The sequence below is a fragment of the Lycium barbarum genome, chromosome 11 (genome assembly GCF_019175385.1).
Source record: "Lycium barbarum isolate Lr01 chromosome 11, ASM1917538v2, whole genome shotgun sequence".
Taxonomy (NCBI): Eukaryota; Viridiplantae; Streptophyta; class Magnoliopsida; order Solanales; family Solanaceae; genus Lycium; species Lycium barbarum.
This window is the reverse complement of record NC_083347.1, coordinates 32,636,995-32,664,143: the sequence shown is the minus strand read 5'-3', so window position 1 is coordinate 32,664,143 and position 27,149 is coordinate 32,636,995. Positions and strand designations below refer to the sequence as shown.

General features: G+C 32.1%; 2 protein-coding genes across 2 annotated transcripts; one reads left to right on the top strand and one right to left on the bottom strand.

Annotated features, from left to right (window-relative positions):
- Positions 1-972: 972 nt before the first annotated feature.
- LOC132617891 (FCS-Like Zinc finger 13-like) lies at positions 973-2,425 on the bottom strand. The gene is made up of 2 exons (XM_060332959.1): positions 1,709-2,425; positions 973-1,369 (listed from the first exon to the last, which is right to left on the bottom strand). The coding sequence occupies exons 1-2, from the start codon at positions 2,275-2,277 to the stop codon at positions 1,207-1,209; spliced, it is 732 nt and encodes a 243-aa protein (XP_060188942.1). The 5' UTR covers positions 2,278-2,425; the 3' UTR covers positions 973-1,206.
- A 20,080-nt stretch (positions 2,426-22,505) lies between these two features.
- LOC132617242 (beta-galactosidase 15-like) lies at positions 22,506-27,012 on the top strand. Its single transcript, XM_060332213.1, has 15 exons — positions 22,506-22,742; positions 22,830-23,038; positions 23,132-23,198; positions 23,295-23,531; positions 23,810-23,898; positions 24,018-24,123; positions 24,244-24,331; positions 24,554-24,672; positions 24,789-24,950; positions 25,053-25,246; positions 25,345-25,448; positions 25,546-25,655; positions 25,741-25,971; positions 26,072-26,283; positions 26,391-27,012. The coding sequence occupies exons 1-15, from the start codon at positions 22,581-22,583 to the stop codon at positions 26,776-26,778; spliced, it is 2,478 nt and encodes an 825-aa protein (XP_060188196.1). The 5' UTR covers positions 22,506-22,580; the 3' UTR covers positions 26,779-27,012.
- Positions 27,013-27,149: the final 137 nt, after the last annotated feature.

Genomic DNA, 27,149 nt, shown 5'->3' with positions numbered 1-27,149 from the left:
ACTAATTTAGTGCGCAATAGGGCAAAACTGTAAAATTATAGTTTGATCCTATTGCGCGCAAAAGGTACTTCAATCACTTTTTTTTGAGTTATTTTGATATCTTTACTCACTTTTTGAGTTATTTAAGTCGCGCGGACTCCATCATCTACTGTGGAGTTCATCGGAGTCAGTTCATTTGTTTTAAAATCTCTATGACTTTCCCTAAAATTGATTTCAATCAAAATTTCTTTCCACTTTTTCTCTTTTGTGGAGAATCTTTTTGAATTTGTCCCATTAAACCAAAACCTTATAAAATAAAAGACTTAAACCTAAAGATAACAAGATTCAAACAAACTTACTTCGGGCGACCCCTAAAACAACGATCCAAACGTTTAGGTAACATTGATGTAATGAGCCGACATTATTCTCCATAAAAAAATATATTAAATTCTACATAAAATATTAATATTTCGGAATTTTAAATTATGACTAATCTTGCGTCAAATTATGAAAAAAATGTGAATTTGAGAGCTTTAAAATTATGTGAAAAAAAAATACTACTCTTTACACACTAATTTAGTGCGCAATAGGGCAAAACTGTAAAATTATAGTTTGATCCTATTGCGCACTAAAGTTTGATCCTATTGCGCACTAAATTAGTGCGCAAAAGGTACTTCAATCACTTTTTTTTGAGTTATTTTGATATCTTTACTCACTTTTTGGGTTATTTAAGTCGCGGACTCCATCATCTACTGTGGAGTTCATCGGAGTCAGTTCATTTGTTTTAAAATCTCTATGACTGTCCCTAAAATTGATTTTAATCAAAATTTCTTTCCACTTTTTCTCTTTTGTGGAGAATCTTTTTGAATTTGTCCCATGCACTCACCACAAAAAGAAATGCTCCTTTTTCCTTTTTATGCTTTAATTTAACATCAAACTTTTATATCACTTTAAGAATTATTATAGATAGAAAATAAGGAGAAAAGAAAAGTGTAGTTCAAAACTTTTCATAGCTGCATTTGAGCTTTCCATTTCTACATCCAAATCAAAATTGGGGAAAGTACACACCAAAGGAAAAAAAAAAAAAGGGAGGTCCTCCAAATAGAGCTATTTCTCATATGTATAAAAGTTTTAAGTATTCCCGAGTATATATAGATGTTATGTACTAATGTTTCTATATATACTACTAATAATAATAATAGCTATTAATTTATTGATCAGTCTTAACTAAATAGCCAGAATTCCAGTTGCAAAGATTTGGCCATTTCCATAAGGTGAGCTTGCAACATCAACAGATCTTGAAACTACTTCTGAACTACACTTTTCTTTGTGATCATCCATCACTATTTGCCTGTACCGACACTCTGTGCTACAAAATGCTTTCTCTCCCCTGAAATTCATTAACAAGGAAATGTTAATACCATTCTGACAACAAAAGGGATAGTAATTACAAGATATAATGGTAAAAAAACAAATCTAAACTATCTTTCTTGTGAGTTTGGCGTCCCAACAATTATAAGATGTTAACTTTTCCTACATAAACTATCACTGTATGTACGTAATAGTTCAGGAAAGGCAAAAAGAATAGTTGATCTAATCAGCTTCGAAGTGTATTTTAATACGTAGACGGTGATATATCAAATAGTCAAAGGAAACAGCTAACAATAAAAAAATAAAAAAAAAATCAGATGTGTTTTTATGTTAACTCAAAATAAAGTAGTGGACATACCTATACATGTATATGTCTTTGCCATGTAGCTTCTTTTGACACAAGTGACATGAACTGAGAAAATCAGAATCAGGGTATGCCGGAAAATCTCCAATTCTCGCCGGAGATATGCTAAAAACACTTGGACGATTACATTTTCTTGCCGGAGTTTGAAACTCCCTTTTATTTTCACATTTACTTGTATCACCATACACCTTAGTATACCCCTTGTTACCAGGTGCACGACAAGTTACTATAGTATACTCTTCAAAACTACTATCCATATCCGTTTCCTCGAACTTTGGTGCATACCTAGTTGAACTATTCTTTGATGAAGAAATAACCGGAATTGGAAGTGATCTATTTGAATTCCTGTTGTAAACAGCTTTATTACCACTAGATTTTTCTAGAGCAGCCACAATAGCTAAACCAACCCCACCAAAATCGATGTTTTTTAAGCCTCTTGGTGATTGAATCTTGAAATCTAGTGGACTTCTTGGACTTGTGGCACCATCTATTTTCTGGCTACCGGAAAACGCTGCTCCGGTGAGTTTTCCGATCACCGGTTTGGATGGTCTTTTGCCTAGCATGATGTATTTTTTTTTTCTTCTAAGTGAGAAATGAAGCTGTTTTTGCCTCAGGGTCTAAGAGTTTGAGTCTTTAGAGAGGTCCTTATACAATGGTTTTTGCAATTGATGGAGTTGTTGGATAGCTCATGGTTTAGGTTGGTATTATAAGAGAGATGATTGCACTAAATAAATAAATAAATCAAGTGAAATAATTGAGTCACTTTATTCTATTCACTAGTAATCTGGTGGTTTTAGCTTGATACTTCTTCAAAAAAGTTATTTATTCCTAAAAAATAAAATATATTTTTACTAATTCACTTTTAATTAATATTTTTAAAAAGTTGTGTAGCTTTGTAATACTCTCTTCGTCTCAAATTATTTATCGTTATTACTAAAAATAATTGTTTGAAACTACTTATTATTTCAAGAGTTCAAGTCACAATTAATTAATTTTTCTCATTTTATTCTTAGTAAAAATTTACTCACGAAGATAACACATATATAGAATAAATATTTAACAAAGAGATATTATAATTTAGATATATATAAAAATAAAGTTAGTCAAATACCCACTTAATTAATATTTCGTAAAAAACGTGTAAATAAAAGACGCGACAAATAATTTAAGACGAAGGGAATAGTATAATTATTAAATTGGATTCCAAAGCAATTTTCTAAAATGTCACTTGTCAATAACCAATTTTTCAAGAAACGTCCATATCTAATAATTGGGACCCAATCCGTAGGTGGGACCCATATTTACCGATCAAAAGATTCCGTCTAGTTTGCTTCTCCGGCGATTAGTGTACGTGTCGAAAGATCAACAGAAAGTGTCAAGATAATAATTATTGATGGGGACCACTAAATGGAGTTTGGGACCCACTGTTTTTATTTTGATGTTTCTTTTGTTTTTCGTGTGGTGGGACCCAGCCCTATGCCTATTGGAGTATGTGGGACCTAATGCTTTTGTGATTGAAAATGATACATGGTGCTGTTGAAGTCGTCTCTGTTCACAGGGTTGTTGTACATGCTAAATGACGGAAGTACCCTTCACAACCCCACAATGTACTTTCTTTTTCCAAATAAGAACTCTTTAAAGATTTTATTCTTTTTTGAAAAGGAAGAAATCGAATTTTTAAGTGTCGAAGACCTTTTGAACTGAAGGATTCTCCACAATGAAGGAAAAAGGAAAACCAATAACTTAACAATATGAATTTGATTTTTTGCCCTTAAAATATTAATCAAATTAGATTATTACTCCATCTCTACCTCACAAAGTCTGTGTACACTTTATCCATCCCAGACCTCACTTGTGGGACCACAATAAATATGTTGTTATTGTTGTTGCTGCTGTCATCCAATGTTCGATTGACACAAATTATAGAATTCGAATTAAAATTTAATATCAGAATTTATGATTGAAGATTACGAAATACTTATTATTCTACCATAAACTCTCATGATCTATTTTGATTTGTTCATCAACCATTATTGCTTATACTCACGTTCCCATCTATGTAGTTTTGGCTTGAACTTAGAATCTTTGAAGAAATTTCTCTATTATTCCCCTTTCCTTGGCTGCCAACATTTTCATTAAAGTGGAAATATACCATTAAGAGAAAGCATACGACAAATTATTGAGAGAGGTCTTATGGAGATGTTTTAAAGGTGTTTTGGTAGCATACATTAGGGCTATCAAGGACACGTATGATGGAGCTAAGACTCGGATAAAGATAGTGGGAGGAGACTCAGGACACTTCCCAGTTGCGATGGGGTTGCATCAGGGTTCAGCTCTTAGCCCATTTCTATTTGCTTTGGTGTTGGATGTATCGACGAGCAACATTTGGGGGAGGTTCCATGGTGCATGTTATTTGCGGATGATATCGTACTGATCGATGAGATGCGAAGAGGGGTGACAGCCATGCTGGAATTTTGGAGACATACTCTGGAGTCTAAGAGTTTTAGGTTGAGTAAGACGAAGACATAGTACATAGAATGTAAGTTCAGTGCAGTGGCGAGTGAAGCCGACATGGAAGTGAGGCTGGACTCTTAAGTCGTCCCAAGGAAAGGGAGTTTCAAGTACCTTGGGGCTATAATCCAAGACAGCGGGGAAATTGACGAATATGTCACACATCGTACTGAGAAGGGTGGTTGAATGGAGGCTCGCATCTGGTGTCTCGTGTGACAAGAAGGTGCCACCAAAACTTAAAGGTAAGTTCTACAGAGTTGTCGTTAAACCGACACTGTTGTATGGGTCGGAGTGTTGTCTAGTCAAGACTTCTCATGTCCAGAAGATGAGAGTTGCGGAAATGAGGATGTTGAGATGGATGTGTGGGTTTACTAGGACAGAGATGATCAGAAACGAGGATATTTGGGACAAGGTAAGAGTGCCTCCGTGGCGGATAAGATGCGGGAGGAGAGACTGAGATGGTTCGGACATGTTCAGAGTAGAGGCACAGATGCTCCGGTGAGAAGGTGTGAGAGGCTGGCGATTGTGGGTTGGAAGAGAGGTAGAGGTAGAGCTAGGCCAAATAAATATTGGGGAGAAGTGATGATCAGACAGGACATGAAAAATCTTCAGCTTACGAAGGACATGACCCAAGATAGGAAGGTTTGGAGGTCGAGAATTAGGGTAGAAGGCTAGTAGGTAGTTGTATTTCCTTTAGCAGTAGGATTAGTATTTTATTTTTATTTTATTATTTTTTTAGTAATTCTCGTATTTCTTGCTCTTAGTTTGCTATTACTGCTTGTCGTCTTTTCTGCTTTAGTTTTCTTAGTGTTTCTATCTTGTTACGGAGTATGTTTTCATATCTTGTTGTGTTTCTGCTTTACTTGAGCTGAGGGTCTACCGAAAATAGCCTATCGACTTTCAAGGTAGAGGTAAGGTCTACGTACACTCTACCCTCCTCAGGCCCCACTTTGTGGATATAGACTGGGTATGTTGTTGTTGTTGGAAATATGCCATTACTTTTTTGGATTTTCTATTGGTCGTTTGATATTTATTCTGAGATTTGATAATTTAGATTCGCAAAATTTTATTTTTGGGTAAAACGTTCTCCTTCAAAATCGATATCATTTGTGGAACTCAAATTCAATACCTTTGATTAAAGATGGGAGAATACTTACAATTATCACAGCCTTTGTGGTCCATTTACTTCATTAGAGAGTTAGTGATACCATTTCATTATACTAAGGCATAAGGTGTGTTTAGTACGGAGGAATATATTTTTAAAAATATATTTTCCAATTTTGTTGTGTTTCATTGGTCAAAATATTTTGAAAAATCTTATTTTGTTTTGAAAATAAGTTCTTTAAAAAATAAAAATAAAATGACTTCCATAATGAAAGAAAAAACAAGTTTTCATAGGTGGCATTTCAGTATTTCAAACTGATTAAATCTCTTCCCCATCCGTAGCATCCCACCTTTGTCCCTGCAACATCCACCCCGCCGTTGTCCCCACCCCACCCTCGCCCTTGCAAGGACCCTCCCCCATCACCACCCCAAACCATAATGTTTGCCTATATTATAATATTAGTATTTTTGATATAATAATTATATTTACTTATCAATTGTCAAGTATCAAAATATAGGAATTGTCAAGTATCAAAATATAGGGGTGGGCATAAACACCGAAAATTGAAAAACCGGACCGAACCAAATTAATTTGGTTTTTTGATTTTGGTGTTTCGGTTTTTCGGTTCGCTGCCCGTTTTTTTTAATAACAAATTCGGTGTTCGGTTCGGTGTTCGATTTCGGATCTTCGATTTTTCGGTTTAATCGAATATTTAATACATGAATGCAATATTTTTTTACAGTTTTCTTAAATTATTAGTGGGTTAGGGAACTTAGTTTTACAGTTTTAATACATGAATGCAATATGTTGACAAGAATTTTCTTCCACTCATATATCAAACATGAATCGACTGAACTAGTTTGTGGACTGGTCTTTTGCTGCTGCTGTTACTGTTTTGCTGCTGCTGTTGTTAAGCTTGCTTATTTATGTTAAGTTGAAACTTGAAAGCATGTAGTACAGTAGTAGTCTCTACTGTCCAGTTCCAATCTCGTTAATTGAGACACACTTATGTCGCTGCCCAGAACTGAAGTACAAGTTATGGTCTAGTGTTGGACTGTTGGTCGATGGATAGGTCACAGTATTCTTCGATTAGCTGGAAAAGTTTGAATATTATTAACAGGTGACTATTGCTTCATCCATGCCAAAAAAAAAATGAATTAGAAATCAAAACCGAACCGAACAGAACTTCAAAAAATCGAACCGAACCGAACTAATTCAGTGTGGTGTTCGGTGTCCACTTTCAAAAAATCGAAACCGAAATACCGAACCGAACTTTGGAAAAACCGAACAAAAAAACTGAACGCCCACCCCTACCAAAATATAAGTAAGAATACACTTATCTTCGAGAAAAACATCTTTTGTAGTCTAAGAGTTTCAGGTTGAGTAGGAAGCATACATAGTACATAGAATGCAAGTTCAATGGGGTGGCGAGTGAAGCCGACATTGAAGTGAGGCTGGATTCTCAAGTCATCCCGAGGAAAGGGAGTTTCCAGTACCTTGGGGCTATAATCCAAGACAATGGAGAGATTGATGAAAATGTCATGTATCATACTCGGGGGGGGGGGGGGGGGGGGGGGAGGTTGAATGGATACTCACATCTAGTGTGCTGTGTGACAAGAAGGTGCCACTAAGACTTAAAGGTAAGTTCTACAGAGTTGTCGTTAGACCGACACTGTTGTATGGGTCGGAGTGTTGGATAATCAAGACTTCTCATGTCCAGAAGATGCGAGTTGCAGAAATAAGGATTTTAAGATGGATGTGTGAGTTTACTAGGAAATATATGATCAGAAACGAGGATATTCGGGACAAGGTAAGGGTCTCCGTGGCAGATAAGATGCGGGAAGCGAGACTGAGATCGTTCGGCCATGCTCAGAGGAGAGGCACATATGCTCCGGTGAGGAGTTGTGAGAGGCTGGCGATGGAGGGCTAGAAGAGAGGTAGAGGGAGAGGTAGGCCAAAAAAATATTGGGGAGAAGTGATGATCAGACAGGACATGAAAATTCTTCAGCTTACCGAGGACATGACCTTAAATAGGAAGGTTTGGAGGTCGAGGATTAGGGTAGAATGCTAGTAGGTAATTGTATTTCCTTTAGCAGTAGGATTAGTATTTTATTATTTTTCCAGTATTCTCGTATTTCTTGTTCTTAGTTTGCTATTACTGCTTGTCGTCTTTTCTGCTTTAGTTTTCTTATTTTTTCTATCATGTTACGCAGTATGTTTTCATATCTTGTTGTATTTATGCTTTACTTGAGCTGAGGGTCTATCTAAAACGGCTTCTCTACTTTCAAGGTAAAGGTAAGGTCTGCGTACACTCTACCCTCCTCAAGCCCCACTTTGTGGATATACACTGAGTATGTTGTTGTTGTTGGAAATATGCCATTACTTTTTTGAATTTTCTATTGGTCGTTTGATATTTGTTCTGTGATTTGATAATTTAGATTCGCAAAGTTTTATTTTAGGGTAAAACATGCTCTATCAAAATCGATATCATTTGTGGAACAATACCTCTAATTAAAAATGGGAGAATACTTACAATTATCACAGCCTTTGTGGTCCATTTACTTCATTAGAGAGTTAGTGATACCATTTCATTATACTAAGGCATAAGGTGTGTTTGGTATGGAGGAATATATTTTTAAAGACATATTTTTCAATTTTGTTGTGTTACATTGGTCAAAATATTTCGAATTTTTTAATTTTGTTTTGAAAATAAGTTCTTTAAAAAATAAAAAAATGACTTCCATAATGAAAGAAAAACAAGTTTTCATAAGTGGTATTTCAGTATTTCAAACTGATTAAATCTCTTCCCCATCCGTAACGTCCACCCCGCCCTTGTCCCCACCCCATCCTCGTCCTTGCCCCCACCCACACCTCCACCACACCCTCGCCCTTGCCAGGACCCGCCCCCCATCACCACCCCAACCCCATAATGTTTGCTTATATTATAATATTAGTATTTTTGATATAATATTTATATTTACTTATCAATTGTCAAGTGCCAAAATATAAGTAAGAAAGCACTTATCTTTGAGAAAAACATCTTTCGTAATATTTAATTAATGGTATCAGGCAATATTACAGTATAAAGCTTCATAAGCAAGAAGAAGATGTCAATCAATTGCATTGTTTAAGACACGTTTAGAGCTTCACACACAAGGAAGGATTACATGTTGTATTGTTGTGTCTTGCTGGACTTAGCTAGATGTTAATTTCGTGCACTGAACTTTCTTTTATTCTTATAATAATCTAATAAAGGACTCCTGCAAACAGAAAAAAAATGATCATTAATTAACTAACATAAAGATTCTAGCTCCATATCCAAAAAATTTAACTTTAAAGATTTTTGCAAAGAAGACATTTGATGAAAAATTGACGCATAGTACTGATTGTGAGGAAGAAATTTGAATAACTTTAATGTTGCAGTTCCCCCTTATCTAATTGGTAACGGTAATATTGATTTAATAATAAAATTATATTTATCGATGAACATGGACAAAAAAATTAAGGTTTCTTTTTTGCTAATAAATCAGGTTATAATAGTATCGGATCAGAACTCTGATTAGTAAAGTTTATACTTTATACTAGGAATATGACAAACAAAAAAGGACAGCTAATATGCAAAAATTGCATAACAGATTTTACAACATATTAATACAGTACTAATATGGAATTTAGGGCTCGTTTGGTTGGAAACAACTTATCCTAGAATAAATAACTAATCAAGGGATTAGTTATTCCGATTTTTTTTTTCAACTAAACGTGGAATAAGGCGGTACTAATTTTTATCGCAGGACTATTTTTCTCTATATATCATACCAAACGAGCCCTTAGTACATTGATAATCACGACTCATTTCGGTGAATTTATGTGACCCCGGCAAAGAGTTTCAAGTACTCATTGTGTTTGAATAGTTAGATTAGAAGGAAATAGAAGCTAATAGTGTAGGCAGAATTAAATCCGTTGACAAAGTCTCATATCTAAAATCCAATTTTTGATAAGTTAAATAAATTTGAATGGCTAAAAATCATTATAGGAGTATAAGATCATAACCAGCAACAACAATATACACTTTTTCTCACTGACACCCAATAAAAAAATTATGTTATAAAATATAATGTTCTCACTCTATTCTCATCGAATTAGTTCACTGAAAAATTTGTATATTACATGGAGGTTGCTGGAATATTGATAATTTGGTTATGAAAGGGCAATATGGTCAGGTAAGAAAGAGAAGAGTGTTGCCTGTTGTTTTACTTGAAACAGCAGGCGTTGGACACCCGGCACCCGATTGGAGCCATTCATTCGCCTTGCGACAAGTCACCTCAGTTACGTAGGTGTTTATACTTTATAATACTAGTCTACTATTTTTGGGTGGTTTCGTAGAACCACGTGAAACTTGTATTATCCGACCCCACAATCAAGTTATAATATTATTTTTAGATTTCGAGAGTTAAATAATTTTATTAATATATTTTTAAATGTTTTGAATAGTTATATAACTTAATACTTTTTATATGATTTTTAAATATGTAAATTTTATTTTTAAAAATTCTATATCTGAAGTCACAATCAAAATTAAAAATTTAACTGTAGAAATTTAAATTGTGCCTCATAAATTGGATTAGAGGGAGTAAGTGATTTCGAATGCAAGTTCGGAATAAGCTTTTTCTAATGGCATAATACATAGTTAGCAACAACAACAACATACCCAGTGTAATCACACAAGTGTGGTCCGTGAAGAGTAGGATGTACGCAAATGTTACTACTTTTGTGAGGCAGAGATTGTTTCCGAAAGTCCCTCGGCTCAAAAGGAAAGAAAAGAAAAGAGAGGAAAGGAATATAAAAGAAAAGAAAACCAAAGGAAAAGGAATTCGCCGCAGACATAAAAAATAGGATAACAAAATAGCAAGATACAAAGCAAACATGCAATATATAGTAATACACATAAAAAAAAATAGACAACTACGAGATTAGTAAATAATGCTACTAATAAATATACGTGGAGAGGGGGCTAGCCCTGCCACTCCCACCTACAGTGCAACACCAGTCGGCTACCTACTACCCTTCTACCCTAATCCTCGACTTCTAGATCTTTCTATCCAGGGGCATTTTTTCAGTAAGTTGAAGCTGTGCCAAGCCCTTTCTAATCACCTCCCTCCAGTTCTTCGCGACCTACCTCTACCTCATCTTATTCCTGCGATAGCCGACCTCTCACACCTCCTTATTGTCGCATCCTCACACCTCATTTTCACTTGCCCGAGCCATCTCAGTCTCTCTTTTCTCATTTTTTCAGCAACAGAGGCCACTCCCACATTGTCCCCAATAACTTTCTTCTTAATCATATCTCTCGTAGTATGTCCACACATCCATCTGAGCATCCCTTTCTGCTAAATTTATCTTCTGGATGTGGGCATTTTTTACTGGCCAACACTCTGCTCTATACAACAAAGTTGATCTAACCACCAGTCTGTAGAACTTATCTTTAAGCCTTGACGACACATTCTTATTCTACAACATCCCGGAAGCGAGCCTCCATTTCACTCACCCTGCTCCAATACAATGTGTGACATCCTTATAAATATCCCCGTTCCCGTGAATTATGACCGAAGATACTTGAAGCTTCCCCTTTTGAATATGACCTGCACATCGATCTTCACAATGTATTAAGTTTTACTCCTTCTATCCCAATTTTTGTGACACTCTTTCTTTTTTATTCTGTACCAAAGACACCTTTTTGTATTTAGTAACAATTATACTTCAATATGCTTAATTTACCCTTAATCAAATGATTTACAGCCTCATAAGTATCTATAACAATTTTAGATGACAAATTTCAAAAGTCTTCCTTTCGTTCTTAAACTCCGTACCAAATCAAATATACTATCGCATAAATTGGGACGAGGGAGTAGTAAATTTTATTTAGCTACTCAAAATATAATATATTTTGATTGAACACCAGAATATATGATAAATTTTTCTTTTTAGATTTGGGTAAAAGTTTTTTTTTTTTTTTTTTTTTTTTTAAATGAGAGTGTTTTCAAGCATTCATGAAGTAGATAAGTTAAACATTTAAAATATGTCACCTTTTTTAATTATATACATAAATCTCAATAAGCCGTAAATCTCATGCATGTTCCAATTAATGTTGATGTGTATAATAAAGATGCATTATATTTTATGTGATTAATTTATTTACGTAATTGATACTTGTGAATACGCACTAAAACCTTTTCAGAAAATATGGACCGGAAATCTCTGTAGAAATATTGTATCATATGCTCAATTGAGAAAGACCATAATTTAAGTGTTTAAACTGACAAATTTAAAAGGATTGTCGAAGTATTCAATTTTTTTTTTTTAAAATCTAATGCTTTTTATACGCTATATGAATTTAAATTAGTTGGATAATGAGTCTCGAATATCATAGATAAAAAGTCTATCCGAAACCCCACTCTATGGATTGCGACATTCACATTATAATTGAGCAAGACAAAAGGAGTTTGGCTGTTTGACAATTGTTCAATAAAAAATTTCACTAATGTTATTATAATTTTGATCCATTTTTCTTGAAGATGTTGAGACATTCCATATATTATTTGTCTTCCGAATCTCTTATTTCTTTTGAAACAGAGAATATTTGCTTAAAAAAATCACTACAAAGGTGATAAGGAAGGGAAAGGAAGAAGATGAAATGAATTTCTATATCCATTTACAATTTGAATAGAAAAAGTATTTCCACAAAAAAATTATGTGTTATTTTTACAGGTTTCATGTATTAAATTTTTTATGAAAAAGATTATTTAATTCAAATAACATTTATAATTAACTACAAAATCAATTTTTTTTAAAGAACAAATGGATAATAAGAATTGAATACCCACCTAATATGGACAGGGTTCCATTGATAGCTAGACCATAAGAGTTGGTGATACATAGGGGTGTTCAAATGAGACCGGAAAATCAATTTGAACCGGTGAATTGAGTCAAACCGACTTGATAAACCGAAAACCGGCTTGGTTTGATTTGATTTGGTTTTACAATTTAAAAAACCGATAACATTTGATTTGGTTTGGTGTTAAACCAAAAAAACCCGAACCAAAATCGAATCAAACCGATACATACATACATACATATATACACACATACACATACATACATACATATATACATACACACACACGCGCGCGCGCGCCCACACACACACACACACACACACACACACACACACATATATATATATATATATATACATATTCTTCAAAATTCTGGCTCATTCCAAGTCCAATACAAATTCAAATAATTAGAAAGAAAAGTGTAGCCCATTTACGTTTAAGGTAAAATAAAAGAAATTTGCTAAAGGTAAAATAGAATTTCTCCCTTATTCAGTTTTACGGTTCTCTCATTTACATGGCATCTGAATTACTACTCATAAGCTGGCATTTTATTCGTAACAAATTAAAGGGAAGAAAATGGCAATTGGAATTTAAAAAGATTTGATAGATGACTTTGTCTTTCTGTTTATCATTTTCCGTTTTAACTTTTGTGCTTTCTTCTCAATGCTTCATAAACACGATGAGTCTAGATAACAAAAATTCGGAGGGGCTGCGTAATATCAAAAGGCTATATGTAAGGAGCTAACTACAATTATGAAAAGTAGATGTTATGTTTCAGTAATTCCTATACCCATAGCTATAGGCCTATACATACATAAAGTTAATAAATTAATTAAAAAGATTCTTAGATTTGAATGGATCACGGTCAAAGCCGTATTTAGTTACCATTTGATTCAAAGATTCTTTGTATTAGTACATTCTTAAAATCCGAAAAAAAAACAGCAAAAACCGAACCAAATCGATAAAATCGACAAAACCGAAATTGATAAAATTTATACTTTAATGGTTTGGTTTGAATATTAGAAAAAATCGACTTAATTAATTTAATTTGATTTTAATAAAAAATTAAGTTAAATCGGATCATGAACACCCCTAGTGATACGCAAGCGTACCAATTAGAATGTAATCTGATTCTCCAATAAACAAGATATAGGAAAAGAAAAATGAGTTGATATTACATTACAAAAATAAAATGTAGAGGTGGAATGATGTTGACACACATCAATTTCTTTAATTACGATAGAGATGTGCCATTTTAAATATGTACTCTCAGTTCACAGTCTTTATTGACTAGGTTTAAATCATTAAACCATATAAAGCATTTCAGAATTGTATAAAAATGGTGTTTTCAATTGTGTGTATATATATACTAGTTGTTGGAGGCCCGTGCTAAGCTCGGGCCCAAACTCAAAATATAAATATAATGCGTAAGTTTTATCAAATAAGTATAAATTGGGTCACTTTTTTTAGTACATAATTAATTTAATGTAATTGCAGGTTAATCATATTTTGTTTATAAATTTTTTTAAGAAAAATATTTATGAGAAAATAAGTTTGGTAGGGCAATTAGCAAATACCAAAAGGGCGCAAGTAATTCGATATTCTATAAACTAACATGATAAAATATGATAATTACAACTCGTCGAAGATCATAAATTGGAAATTAGTTTTGCATTTTTATGAATTTGTGAGCATGCGATTGTTATTTATAGGTAGAAATAGATTTCTTTTGATATTTATTAATTTTTCACTCATTATTCTACGTGTCAAGGCTTTATGTTAGTGAAATGAGTTTTTTAACCTTAGTTCAGACAAAATTCAATAAATAACTAAATTCATAAAATGAACCTCGAGAATCAATTTAGTTATTCATATATGTTTTATGCTTAAAAAAATTATTTTTTGGTTAATCAAACAAGAGATCTTAAATATAATCTAATCTTGACTGATAACTATACCTTTATTTTCAACATTAAACAATGTCATTCAATAATTTTTTACTTTCTGTATTTGTAAGCACATATGATATCACTAAAGAAGTAAAACGTTGGATGTTTAATAGAGAGAAACATACGGAGAGGAACATATGGCGTAGGGCATGTTTAACTATAAAGTAAGACCTAATAAATGCTTTAGTTAGAACAAAAAGTTTGGCTCTAACAAATCACTCATATCTAGAAATTTAAAAGTCTTTTCACTAAATTATACTTAATTAAATATTATCAATTTTATATGGTTTCTTGATTTTGTATATAAAAGTTAACTTATCTAAATGAGGATACATGGGCCCCTTAACTTTTGGAAAAAATTCTTGATAGTTGCCAAGTGTCCTCCACCTTTGTTGCTTGTTGGAGTATCATTGCCATCAAATTTTTCAAAATTTACCAAATTACATATAGGTAACTATGCAAATAAAGGCCAAAATAGGGGTAAAAATGAAAGTTTTGAGGTTGTGAGTACTACAAAACTCATGGATCCCCACTTAAATCATCTTAATTAAAGATTGCCCATTTAATATGATTTTTTGATTGTGTAAAACTTCACTTATCTAAATAATGATAAATTTGGTATATAAGACTATTAATATCTTCTTAATTATATAAAAAAATATTTATTTGGACTAAATATGAAAGCTAAAAGTACCATGGAAAAAAAATTCACAAAAAGTACAATAAATATCAATATACCACAATTTTAGGGACCCTCACATAAATGGATAAGAAAAAAAAAAGTCAAAAGGAAAGCCACATGTCACAATATTAGAGGATCAAATTTTTTGTGAGGACTACAAAAAACTTGGATCCTCACTTATATTAAGTAGTAATATATATAACATAAACTAACAACTCGAGATTCAGATAGTGTACTCATCTTCGGTATCATACCTTTAACTATTTCACCCTTGATTTTTTTGATGTCCCAATCAAAATTGGTTATATTTTCAATTAAGTTCAAACAAAAAGAAGAAAAAAAACATTTTAGTTGCGTGAAACCATCTTAATGTGTTTCTCGAATAAGAAAAACTTAAATATTTTTCACCTTGATATATCCTTGGTCGAATGGAGTGTGGGTCCTTTATATCAAAGTTTTCCTCATGGATTAATAAGCACACAATCATATAAAAAATGCATAGAGAAAAAAAAAAAACACGAATTTAATGAAGTTCGATCGGGCATAATTTTCGAGGCAACAGAGAGAATTTTTCACTATGAATGAAAAGAATCGTACATTTCAAAAAATCTCCAAAGGATTGATTTCAACAGGCAATTTTAGCTCATGTAGTGCTTGCGTTTTGAGTCAACGCTGAGTTCTTTTTATGGGCGTTAAATTTGATTCCGTTGTTTTAAAATATTATTGCTGTAGATAGTGATTTTTTATTATTGGTGCAACTTTATCCGTGTTTTGCCATTTCTCTTACACTTTTTAACGTTCTCTTTCTTTGAAATATATAAACAAATATCGGTACGGTGCAAATATCAGTTAAGGGTGTAAGGACTAGGGCTGTTCACAGTTTTGGTTAAAATCAAAACCAAACCGAAAATTTAACCAAACCGAATAAAATAATCGACATTTGGTTTAGTTTGGTTTGGTTTGGTTTTAAATTTGAAAAACCGATAATATTTGGTTTGGTTATGGTTATAGTAAAAAATAACCGAATAAATAACTGAACCAAACCGATAATTATATACATAAAATTTATAATTATTTATATGTATAATATTAGCTTTTCATAAATAATTAAAGATATTTTATACCTTTTAATTATTAATTTAATTTTGGTCTACTTATTTTTAAGGCCCATGTCTTAAAAGAATATGTCCAACAATCCAAGCCCAACTCTAATAAGTCGTAAGCATAAGGGTTGTTTGTATTTTGAAACCTCTGTTTGACTTGTTCTTTTGAATCTAAACTGCGTTGCAAGTTTGGTCCACCTGATTCACCCTTGTGGGCTATGAGGAAAAAAGAGTTTCATAAGAAATTTGAAGAATGTAGAGAGAGAATATTTGAATTGTCACGGCTAGTCATAAACCGAAAAACCGAACCAAACCGAACCAAACCGACAATAACCAAACCGGTGGTTATTATTTTACTTGGTTTGGTTATGGTTTTAGATATTTAAAAACCGACTAAATTGATTTGATTATGGTTTTAACCAATAACCGACCCAAACCGAACCATGAACACCCCTAGTAAGGACTAGTAGATGTGGGGATCGATAATGAAGTGGATGGCCATTTCATTTTAAAGATTATCTCGACTATTATCATTCTTTGTGTTGTTACCTTTCTCAACTAATAATTATAATAATTTTTTCTATATTATTGGTGATTTATTTGAATTTAGTTTAGAATTTTAATAAAAAATTACTTTTTCATACACGAGATTTACACCCCGTAGATTCATCGGACTTACGCATAGTGTCTCGGAGCTTACGCCTCGCCCCGTGCTTCGTAAAATTCCTCGCACCCCCGCCTCTTAAAACACTGCTCGAGACTCTTCATACCTTTAAGAGAGATGAAGGGATGAAACTTGTACTTGATAGAGTGGAAATTAGAAAAATGACATAGTGCAACTATTGGTTTTTCAGTTTTACTGTCGTATAAGATATTTCTTATGCTTCATTTAAGGGGATATTTTAATAATGTACAATCCAACTTAAGAAATTACATCATTTTTAATTTACATTCGCATAGCCATTTTTTCACAGTATACAACATTATGCAGAAATATACAACTTTATACACCTACTGTAGATAATATATCAACCTTGTATAAAAGTGTATAATAATGTATAAGAGGTATTTATACACGCTTGTACATTGGTATACAATATTATACAAACTTATACAAGCGGTGTTTATACACACTTTTACATTGTACAAAATTGTATACTAATGGAGATCTGGTGGTACAGGGAGAGGATGAAGGACGACCTCTTCGTGGAGATCCAGTGGTACAAGGGAGAGGACGAAGGAGACGGCCTCTTTGGTGGAGATTCAATGGTACATTAGAGAGGATGAAGATCCGGTGGTACAACAGAGAAGATGAAGATCCGGTGGTACAACGAAGAGGATCAAGGAGACTACCTCTCCGGCAATTACAACGGGTAAAATATTGGCTTTAGAGTGTAATTATTTAGAGGGTAAAATATTGGCTAAATGGGGTAATTATTTAACCCTAATTTAGAGTGTAAAATCCCTTCATTTAATTAACTTTTTCAAATCTAATTTTTATCATAAAAATATAGAAAGTTAATTTTATCTCTGTAACTTATTTAGAGTTCCAATTCCATTATGGTGTTGAGTTAGCTACCAATCCTTGAATTAGCTAAGAACACTTGAAGATTTTTTTAATTTCCACTGTTTTTTAATTGATCGTTGGGGTGAATCTTTTCTTTTTGTTGTGCAGACGTAAAAATGATTGTTTTAATTGAATTAATGAACTTGTGAATAATGGAGAAGGAGAAGTCAACAATATTACTTGTGTATTTCCCTATTACCCTTATACGTAATGGAGAAAATGGATCTTTTAAAAATTTTGCAATGAACTAAGGAGATTAGAATGTAAATCATTAAAAGAAATAGGATAGAGTATAAATCACACAAAAGTGCATATGTTATAGGTGCAAATTGCAACTTGCTCAAAAAAGAGATAAAAGAAGAGGAAGACGTAAAATTAGATTGAAAGGGAAGCTAATTGTTTAATGAGAACTTTTCAAAGATATATATCCTAACACAACATTGTATTCACCTAGCCATATTTCTAGTTTACACTTGCATAGCCAATATTTTCTTGCAATAAACAATAATGTTTATATAATTTTTTTATTATATATATATATATATATATATATATATATATATATATATATATATATAAAGCAATGTATTTATCTTAGTAAAAATGCATAATAGTGAATAAAAATGTATTAATTTTGTATAAAGCGTATAATGATGTATAAACATTGTAGCTACAGTTACAAACTTCTTTTGCGATTTTAAGTAGCAATTTTTGTTTAAAACCAGTTCAAATCTCCACCAAATAACTTCAAAATTTGTAGACAGCCTTCTTAGACTATTTTCAACGAGTCTAAATGACATCCACTTCAAATTTCTCACAAAATATCAAATTCTAAATTTAAATCTAGTTCGTCAAGCTTGTTCAACAATGTTTGTCCTTTTAATATGTTCACCACCCAAATCTTACAAAATCGGTACTTTAATCACGATTTGAGCTCCAAACACAACAACAAATCGGTTTGTCAATTCACAATCAATAGTACTAACAATTTTCTGATTCACCTTTGAAGATATGCACTCAAAAATTTCAACAATCGCGATTCCAAGATTTCTCCTCCTATCCAAACCGTGCAAAAAAAAAAAAAAAAAAAAGAAGAAGAAGAAGAAGAAGATGAATTTGCTACTTGTCAATTGAAGAGTAATGACAGAGGAACGGAAATAACTATGAAACCAAGCAAAAGGAAGAGGAGTAACAACTGTATGTTCCTCAACACTTTGTTGATGGGTGAAAACGTATCTCATATTATATACAAAACTAGCTAAATCAGATAAAATTTAAAAATATAAACTCATTTTAGTTATAACCAAGCAACCTAGCGCACAACCCACTTCCCTTGCCCCTTGACTTTCTCTCTTTTTTTTTTTTTTTTCGTTTTATATACTTTTTTCCCCTCATTTCTCTATAATGAAAAAGAAATTTAATAATATATTTTGTTTGCTTAATTCGATTCAGGGGGTCTTCTGCATCTGGCCAATAAGGCCATAAGCCTTAGGATCCGTAATTTTCGGGACCCACTTTTTCTTTGTATATATTTTCAATATTGAATATTTCTTTAAAAAAAGTATTACTTTTTGAGCCCACTTTTTACTATATTTTTAAGAGTTTGTCATAAAAAAAGATATGCAACTTTCATTAATGATTTTTTGATAGAGATTTTTTTAATGAAAGGCAATAAATACTAATTATTATATAAAAAATATTATTCTAATCTTTTGTGCAATTTAGTCTTACTTTCTCCTTTCTCTTAGACTCTCACGGATCAAAGAACGACCTCTATTGCTTTGTATTTTTTCTTCTTCAAAAGTTCATCTTTAAATCTCATGATCAAGTGATCAATTTATCAAGTTTTTAGCGTTACATCAACTATATTGAATTTTGATAGCACGTTATTGACCTTCTCTATCAAGTTCTATTGTTCTATCCTATTTATCATTTTTCATGTAAAATTTATGATTTTTAATATTGTTATTTCACATATATAGTGACATTTTAATTATATATTATAACAAAATTATATCAAATAGAAAATATGAATCCGGGTTTTCAAAGCTAAAGAAAAAGAAAAGAATAGAAACCTTAATACAATCCCAAAAAAGAACTCCTGATAAATTTTTAATGAGTAATAAAAATGTTACTATGAAAATAGGGAAATTTTTTCTTTAGATGAACACGTTTGTAGTTTAGTTGTGTTATAATAAAAACGATCATAACAACAACAATTATAATAATAAGTTAGTGAAAAATCAGATATAGATTCTCAAAAAAATTAACAGGTTTTAAATGAATTAAATAATTTAATTCCTATATATATATATATATATATATATATATATATATATATATATAATTTCCAAATGATGCATTTTCTAGACATTTTTCTAATACACTTTATATTAAAAAATAAGCAAATGGGAAAAGCATGATAGAAGATGGCTAATATACTTAATAGATTGTCTTAGCGTGAACAATTTTTTCAAAATTAAAATTTTAAATATTTACTTAAGATCAGCAATGTTGCAAGAATCATCCGTCATCAATTTAACTTATATACACTGACAATATAATTAATTTATTTGAAACTTCTTTATGCATGTACTATTTAAGATCAGCAATGTCTCAAGATAGATTAAGCAGATAGCGATACTATCAATTGAAAAAATATTTTTACAAGATATTGATTATTAAAAAGAATTATTAATAACTTTGCATCTCAAAAAGCTAGTAAAATATTAGATTTTAAATAATATATATAAAAGTAACTGAATTATTGACTCCCTTTAAAATCAGCCAAAAAATGATGAAGGTTATCAATTCTGATGGTTAGAGACTATGAAGTTTTAGAGTTCGGCGCCTAAAGGGCATGTTTTTTAAGCCAAAATTTTAAAAGGGGTTGTGGAATACACGATAAACCCCTTTTTATCATGTCCTAGTCCACGATTGTAGCCCCCTTTAACGGTCTCCTCTACCGTCCGTCTGTGCGTCCCCAATTTTTAAAACAAAATTTATTTTGCTTGCAAATCGTATGTCCCTACAGGATTTGCGAAGTATTTTTTTTTTAAAAAAATTAATAGCAAATCGTGTGGGGTACACGATTTGCAAAGGAAATTTTTCCTTTTGCAACTTGTGTACCCCTACACATGCCTTATCTTTTTTTTTTTTTGGTTTCAATAAACACATAATGAAAGAGAAAAATATGATAGTTAGTCCTTTTATTTGCAAACCATAATAAAAAGGATTTTGTTAACCGTACTAAAAAGGATTTTGTTATCAAAATTGAATATGGGTTAGATTTTTAGTTGAATCATTAAAATTGAAGTTCTCAAATTGTTTGCTCAAACTGTTTAAACAAGATTATAATAATTTGGAGAAAAAGCTTAGATTACATTTTGAATTTGTTAGATGACTTCATTTTGGATAATATTTCTTAGATTACATGTGATGTGGTAAGTAATTAACCGTAAGTGGTAAATTTTATACTTAATCCGATATCTGATTAAGTATATTTAATCTTTAATTAATTATAATGTGCATTTTTTGATACTTTTGTTAGTCATATTTACAAATTTACCATAATTATTGTTGTTTCATTACTTAATTACCCATATGTTATGATATACTTGTACTGTTACTTCATATTTGACGGTAATATCATTATAAAAATAGTCCATGTAGATATTAAATCACACATTTCAAATGTATTAAATATGGTAGTTATATATTAGAGGGACAAAATTCCTTTTTATTATGGTTTGCAAATAAAAGGACTAACTATCATATTTTTCTCTTTTATTAGTATGTGTTTATTCAAACCAAAAAAAAAAAACCATAATTTGCTATTAATTTTTTTTAAATGCTTTGCAAATCGTGTAGGGGTACAAGATTTGCAAGCAAAATTTTTTTTTTTTTTTTTAAAATGGGGACTCACAGACAGACGGTAGAGGAGGCAGTTAAAGGAGTCCACAAATCATGGACTAGCACACGATAAACCCCTTTTGGTTTATCGTGTAGTCCACAACCCCTTTTGGAATTTTGACTTAAAAAACATGCCCTTTAGGCGCCGGATTCTGAAGTTTTATGTTGAAAAAATAGTGCCACGTTAAAAAAAATTAAAGCAGGAACGATATATGGAATATACATATCCATTAATACAGAGTTTAATCTAAAAAGTGATCTTTAAACAAGAGGATTTGTAAATACATTTGGATAAACTATATACCCTACATTTATTTCTTGATTAAGTGTTAGAATTGAAGTAATAATTAATTGTTTTAGCTAGAAGCTTAAAAATAGAAATCATATTAGAAATTAGGTGCTTGCCGGACAAGTGGAAGGTGACCTTGGGGGGTTAAATATTTGATCAATGTGAAATTATATATGCAGGTAATTGATTCATCACGTTCTCAGATAATTTTATAAGCTATTTAGTATATATGATATGAGATAAATATAAGGAAGTAGATAAGTACCATGAGGAATGGTAGAATCCTAATCGGAGAAAGTAAATGGTTTTTTATAGAATATCATTTAAAACGTTACCGTATATTGCGTCATTTTGGTTATTTTTAATTCTTGTATTAATTTTTTCTATTTGTTTTCTATTATATTATTTAGGTTAAAAATTCTACTATTTGCTTATGAGTCAGTAAAGAGTTACTCGTTTGAACGTGATATAGGATAACCTTTAATTTCCTTCTTGTCAGGATATATGCTAACTTAATTAGATTTCTCGTATAATAGTATATCTTATCCAAAATTAGTTCCTGCCACGAGAGGTAACTTAATTAAAAGCCTGGTATAATACTGTTTCTGTAGGATTATCCGGATAGACGTGAATCCTTGTAGGATAAAGATAAAAACTATATAAGAATCGTGTTTTTTTCCTAATATACATTGATTTTTTTATTATGAAAAATCATACTCCTAACCGGTTATAAACTGTTTGAATTAAATCTGAGTTCGACTAAAACTGCAACTTGTTTAATCTTATAAATATACGCTCTAAGGATACGTACATCAGTGTTTTTTATTCCCAGTTAATTTCACGCCCATTGACATCATGGCTTCTCTCAGGAGTTGCTTTTATTTTGTTTTTTTGCTATTCATTATTAGTTCTATTCATGCATATCAAGTTTCTCATGATGGAAGAGCTATTACCATCAATGGAGAACGGAGAATTCTTCTATCTGGTTCCATTCATTACCCTAGGAGCACTGCCGAGGTAAATACATGTATATTTCTGTTTTATTATTTTCTTTTAAAAAAAAAATTGTGTAAACTTTGTATCGTGTTTGTTTGGTTTTGTTAGATGTGGCCAGATTTGATAAAGAAAGCAAAAGAAGGTGGACTGGATGCAATTGAAACCTATGTGTTTTGGAATGCACACGAGTCATCTCGACGCGAATATGATTTTTCTGGAAATTTGGATCTCATAAGGTTCTTGAAAACAATTCAAGATGAAGGACTTTATGCTGTTCTTCGTATTGGACCTTATGTTTGTGCTGAATGGAACTATGGGTACGTGATAAAAGCCTCTTAAATCAACGATATGACTTTCTTTTTGTTTTGTTTTTTCCTTCTTAAAATACTAAGTAGTACAAATTTCTTCAGAGGATTTCCGGTATGGTTACACAATATGCCTGGAATTGAGCTTCGCACAGCCAACCAAGTTTATATGGTATAAATTGAGTATCATGAAATTAAATTACTACAATTTTGGTTATGCCCTGGCTATATCTAAGGTAAACTAAATAATGTTGTGGTTTTATGACAGAACGAGATGCAAAATTTTACCCAATTAATAGTGGACATGGTGAAACAAGAGAAGCTATTTGCATCTCAAGGAGGTCCAATTATTCTAGCACAGATTGAGAATGAATATGGAAACGCACAAGCAGCTTATGGTGATGCTGGCAAAGCTTATGTTGAATGGTGTTCTAACATGGCTCAATCACTTGATGTTGGTGTCCCATGGATCATGTGCCAACAGCCTGATGCTCCCCAACCCATGGTAATTTTAATTTCCTAGCCGATATATATAGATTATAGATTAATGATATATTATTATATACATATTTTACATGAATTATACATATATTATACATTCGCCGGCTATTTTTAGTTTAAGTCTGGACGAATTCACTGTTTACTTTCCTAGCAGCGATATACATAAATTCGATACTAAAAATTGTACACGATTATATATACACATATAACGTAGTCGAGGACTTTTCTTGTTCTCGTTTTGTTTTAGTGTATTGATGTAATAGAATCATACTTTCTTTCCAGATAAACACCTGCAATGGTTATTACTGTGATCAGTTTACCCCCAACAATCCAAATAGCCCAAAGATGTGGACTGAAAATTGGACTGGATGGTAAGTATTTTAATGGATTGTGTAGATCTGATGATGTTCAGTGGTTCAATCAGTATGTTATTTTTATTGTACTATTAATATTGACAATTGAGTGTGTTACTTTTATTTAAATTATAAAGGTTCAAGAATTGGGGTGGCAAAGATCCTTTAAGAACAGCCGAGGACCTTGCTTATTCTGTTGCACGATTTTTCCAAACTGGTGGAACATTCCAAAACTATTATATGGTCAGCCTTTTCTTGTTCTTCTTCTATTTCATTATAATATTATGCTTTATGCTATGTTTTGCATTAAATGATTAATTTGTTACAATAGCAAAACTAACAATTTTGTCAATACTATTTCAGTACCATGGTGGGACAAATTTTGGTAGAACTTCTGGTGGCCCATATATTACAACCACATACGATTACAATGCACCACTTGATGAATTCGGTAAGTTGTTTATTTCTGAAATTTGTTGTTATGAAGTTGTTATCTTTTAGGATCACTTGTAACAGTTCTAATTAATTGAAATATATATATATATATATATATATATATATATATATATATATATATATATATATATATATATATATATATATATATATCTTTATTCTGGACATGAATGTTAATGCATTGTTAAATTAATTTCATTGGATTTATATCTTCCAGGAAATTTGGCCCAACCAAAATATGGTCATCTGAAGGAACTTCACGATGTGTTGCATTCCATGGAGAAAATTCTAACCAGTGGCAATGTTACCAACACTGAGCTTGAAAATTCTGTTGCGGTATGTTAAAAATACATTATTTTAAAAAAAAATAAGATGTTATAATTTTCCTATTTCTAGAGATTCTTTTTTTTTTTTCACTTTCATTTTTTAACATTTTTCTAAACGCATTTTAGGTCACTATTTATGCATTGGAGGGGCAAAAAAGTTGTTTCTTTAGCAATGCAAATGAGACCACAGATGCAACCATCAAATATGAAGGTGTCCAATACAATGTTCCAGCTTGGTCTGTTAGCATTCTTCCAGATTGTAAAACTGAAGTTTACAACACAGCCAAGGTAATTAGAAAACATTACTCCAATTAATTCGATGACATAATCTTGCTAATTAAGTTAATTTGATTTTATATCACTAACGTAAAATTGTTTTTTCGTTTGTAGGTCAACACTCAAACTTCCGTCATGGTACAAAAATCGAACGATGCTGAAAGTGAACCAGCTACTCTTCAATGGTCATGGAAACCTGAGAGAATTGATGAAGCTATTGTTCTAGGAAGGGGTCAATCTTCTGCCCATGAATTGCTCGATCAAAAGGTTTCTAATGATACTAGTGACTACATGTGGTACATGACAAAGTAAGTTCTAATTAGCTATATATACACTCGTAAATTTCGAATATTTGTATCTCCTATATGTAACAATCTAATTCACATGATGTATCGAATGAAAATAGTGTCTATATCGGTAAGGATGATCCAATCTGGAGTGATGATATGACCCTACGAGTCAACGGCAGTGGTCACGTCCTTCATGCTTATGTCAATGGTCAACATATTGGTAAGAAATTAAGAATTGCTTCTGTCTTATTTTTCCTTTTCTTTAATAATAATACCTTACTAAGTCTTAGTTTTATTTTTATGAATAAACTATGTAGGTTCCGACTGGGCAACATATGGAATCTTCAACTATATATTCGAGAAGAAGGTTAAATTGAATCCTGGAAGGAATCATATATCATTGCTTAGTGCTACTGTTGGGTTGCAGGTATATTTTTTTAATGGTTAATTTATATGTCCTTATCAAATTGAATGTTTTTAATGTTCACAACATTCTTTTTTGTACATAACAGAACTACGGGCCTCACTTTGATACAATTCAAAGTGGAATCCCAGGTCCAGTTGAAATAATTGGAAAGAAGGGTGATGAGAGTATCATTAAGGACTTGTCTTCCCACAAATGGTCCTATAAGGTAGGTTTGAAAGGTATTAGCAATAAGTTGTCTGCCGAAAACCCAAAGTTCAAGACAGGGCAATGGTCCTCCCATGATGTTCCAATCAATCGAATGATGACATGGTACAAGGTAACACTACAAAATCTCATCTGTAACTCTTACTCATTTCATTGTTTCACATAGTTATTGTCTTTTAAGTTGTGTTTGACATCAAACTTTTTTCTATTAGACTACGTTCAAAGCTCCACTAGGGAATGCTCCAGTTGTTGTGGACATGCAAGGTTTGGGCAAAGGAATGGCATGGGTTAATGGTCAAAGTATAGGTCGTTATTGGCCAAGTTATTTAGCTGAAGGAAGTTGCTCTAACGATCCATGTGATTATCGTGGTCCATATTCTGCTGACAAATGTACTTCCAAATGTGGCGAGCCTACCCAAAGATGGTTCGTTTAGTTATTATCCTTTATCAATTTAATTAATAATTATTATCTTTCGTCAATTTAACATATACACTGACAGTGTAATTTAATTATTTAAAACTTCTTTGTAGGTACCATGTTCCGCGCTCATTTTTGTCTAGTGATGAGAATACATTAGTGTTGTTTGAAGAATTCGGTGGGAATCCATCACTTGTAAACTTCCAAACAGTTGAAGTTGGAACTGCATGTGGAAGTGCTTATGAGAACAAAACTATGGAATTGTCATGCAATGGTCATCCTATAAGTGCTATTCGTTTTGCCAATTTTGGTGAAACAGAAGGAACTTGTGGGTCTTTTGCAAAGGGTAACAGTTCAAGTGAGCAAGATGCTGTTTCTGTTATTGAAAAAGAATGTGTTGGAAAGGAGAAATGTTCAGTACAAGCATCTGAGAGTGTGTTTGGATCGACCAATTGTGGCAACACAGCAGCCAAGAGACTCATTGTGGAGGCTGTTTGCTAGAGTTACAATTAAGCACTTATAGCAATTTCTTGTTGCTACATTATAGTTCTGTCTCTAGTTAGTAGAGGCATGATTAGTAGTTCTTTTCGCGCAAATAGATTAGTGGGAATTCCCTTTCATTTATTGTCCTATCACAATTCTTCTATATCATTATAAAGTTTAGATTCGATATTTCTCAATGTTATCTTTTAAGCCACTGCCTGTTAAGTTTAAAAGAAGTGTGATTTGATCGCATATTCCGAGATATCAGAGTGCAAGTCGTATATTCATGAATGGTGCTCTTTAGATTGGGCTTTCACATATTACACCTCAACTTTTTGTTTGGACTTCCAGTTCAAATTTTCTTTTAAGAAAAGTTTTATGGTGCTTCA

Excerpts from the sequence above, each read along its gene's own strand:
- LOC132617891 (XM_060332959.1), bottom strand. The coding sequence starts at position 2,277 with ATGCTAGGCAAAAGACCATCCAAACCGGTGATCGGAAAACTCACCGGA. Across the intron at positions 1,370-1,708 it reads AAAGACATATACATGTATAG|GGGAGAGAAAGCATTTTGTA; the intron begins GTATGTCCACTA and ends AATGAATTTCAG.
- LOC132617242 (XM_060332213.1), top strand. The coding sequence starts at position 22,581 with ATGGCTTCTCTCAGGAGTTGCTTTTATTTTGTTTTTTTGCTATTCATT. Across the intron at positions 24,332-24,553 it reads TGCACCACTTGATGAATTCG|GAAATTTGGCCCAACCAAAA; the intron begins GTAAGTTGTTTA and ends TATATCTTCCAG. Across the intron at positions 25,247-25,344 it reads TACATGTGGTACATGACAAA|TGTCTATATCGGTAAGGATG; the intron begins GTAAGTTCTAAT and ends GAATGAAAATAG.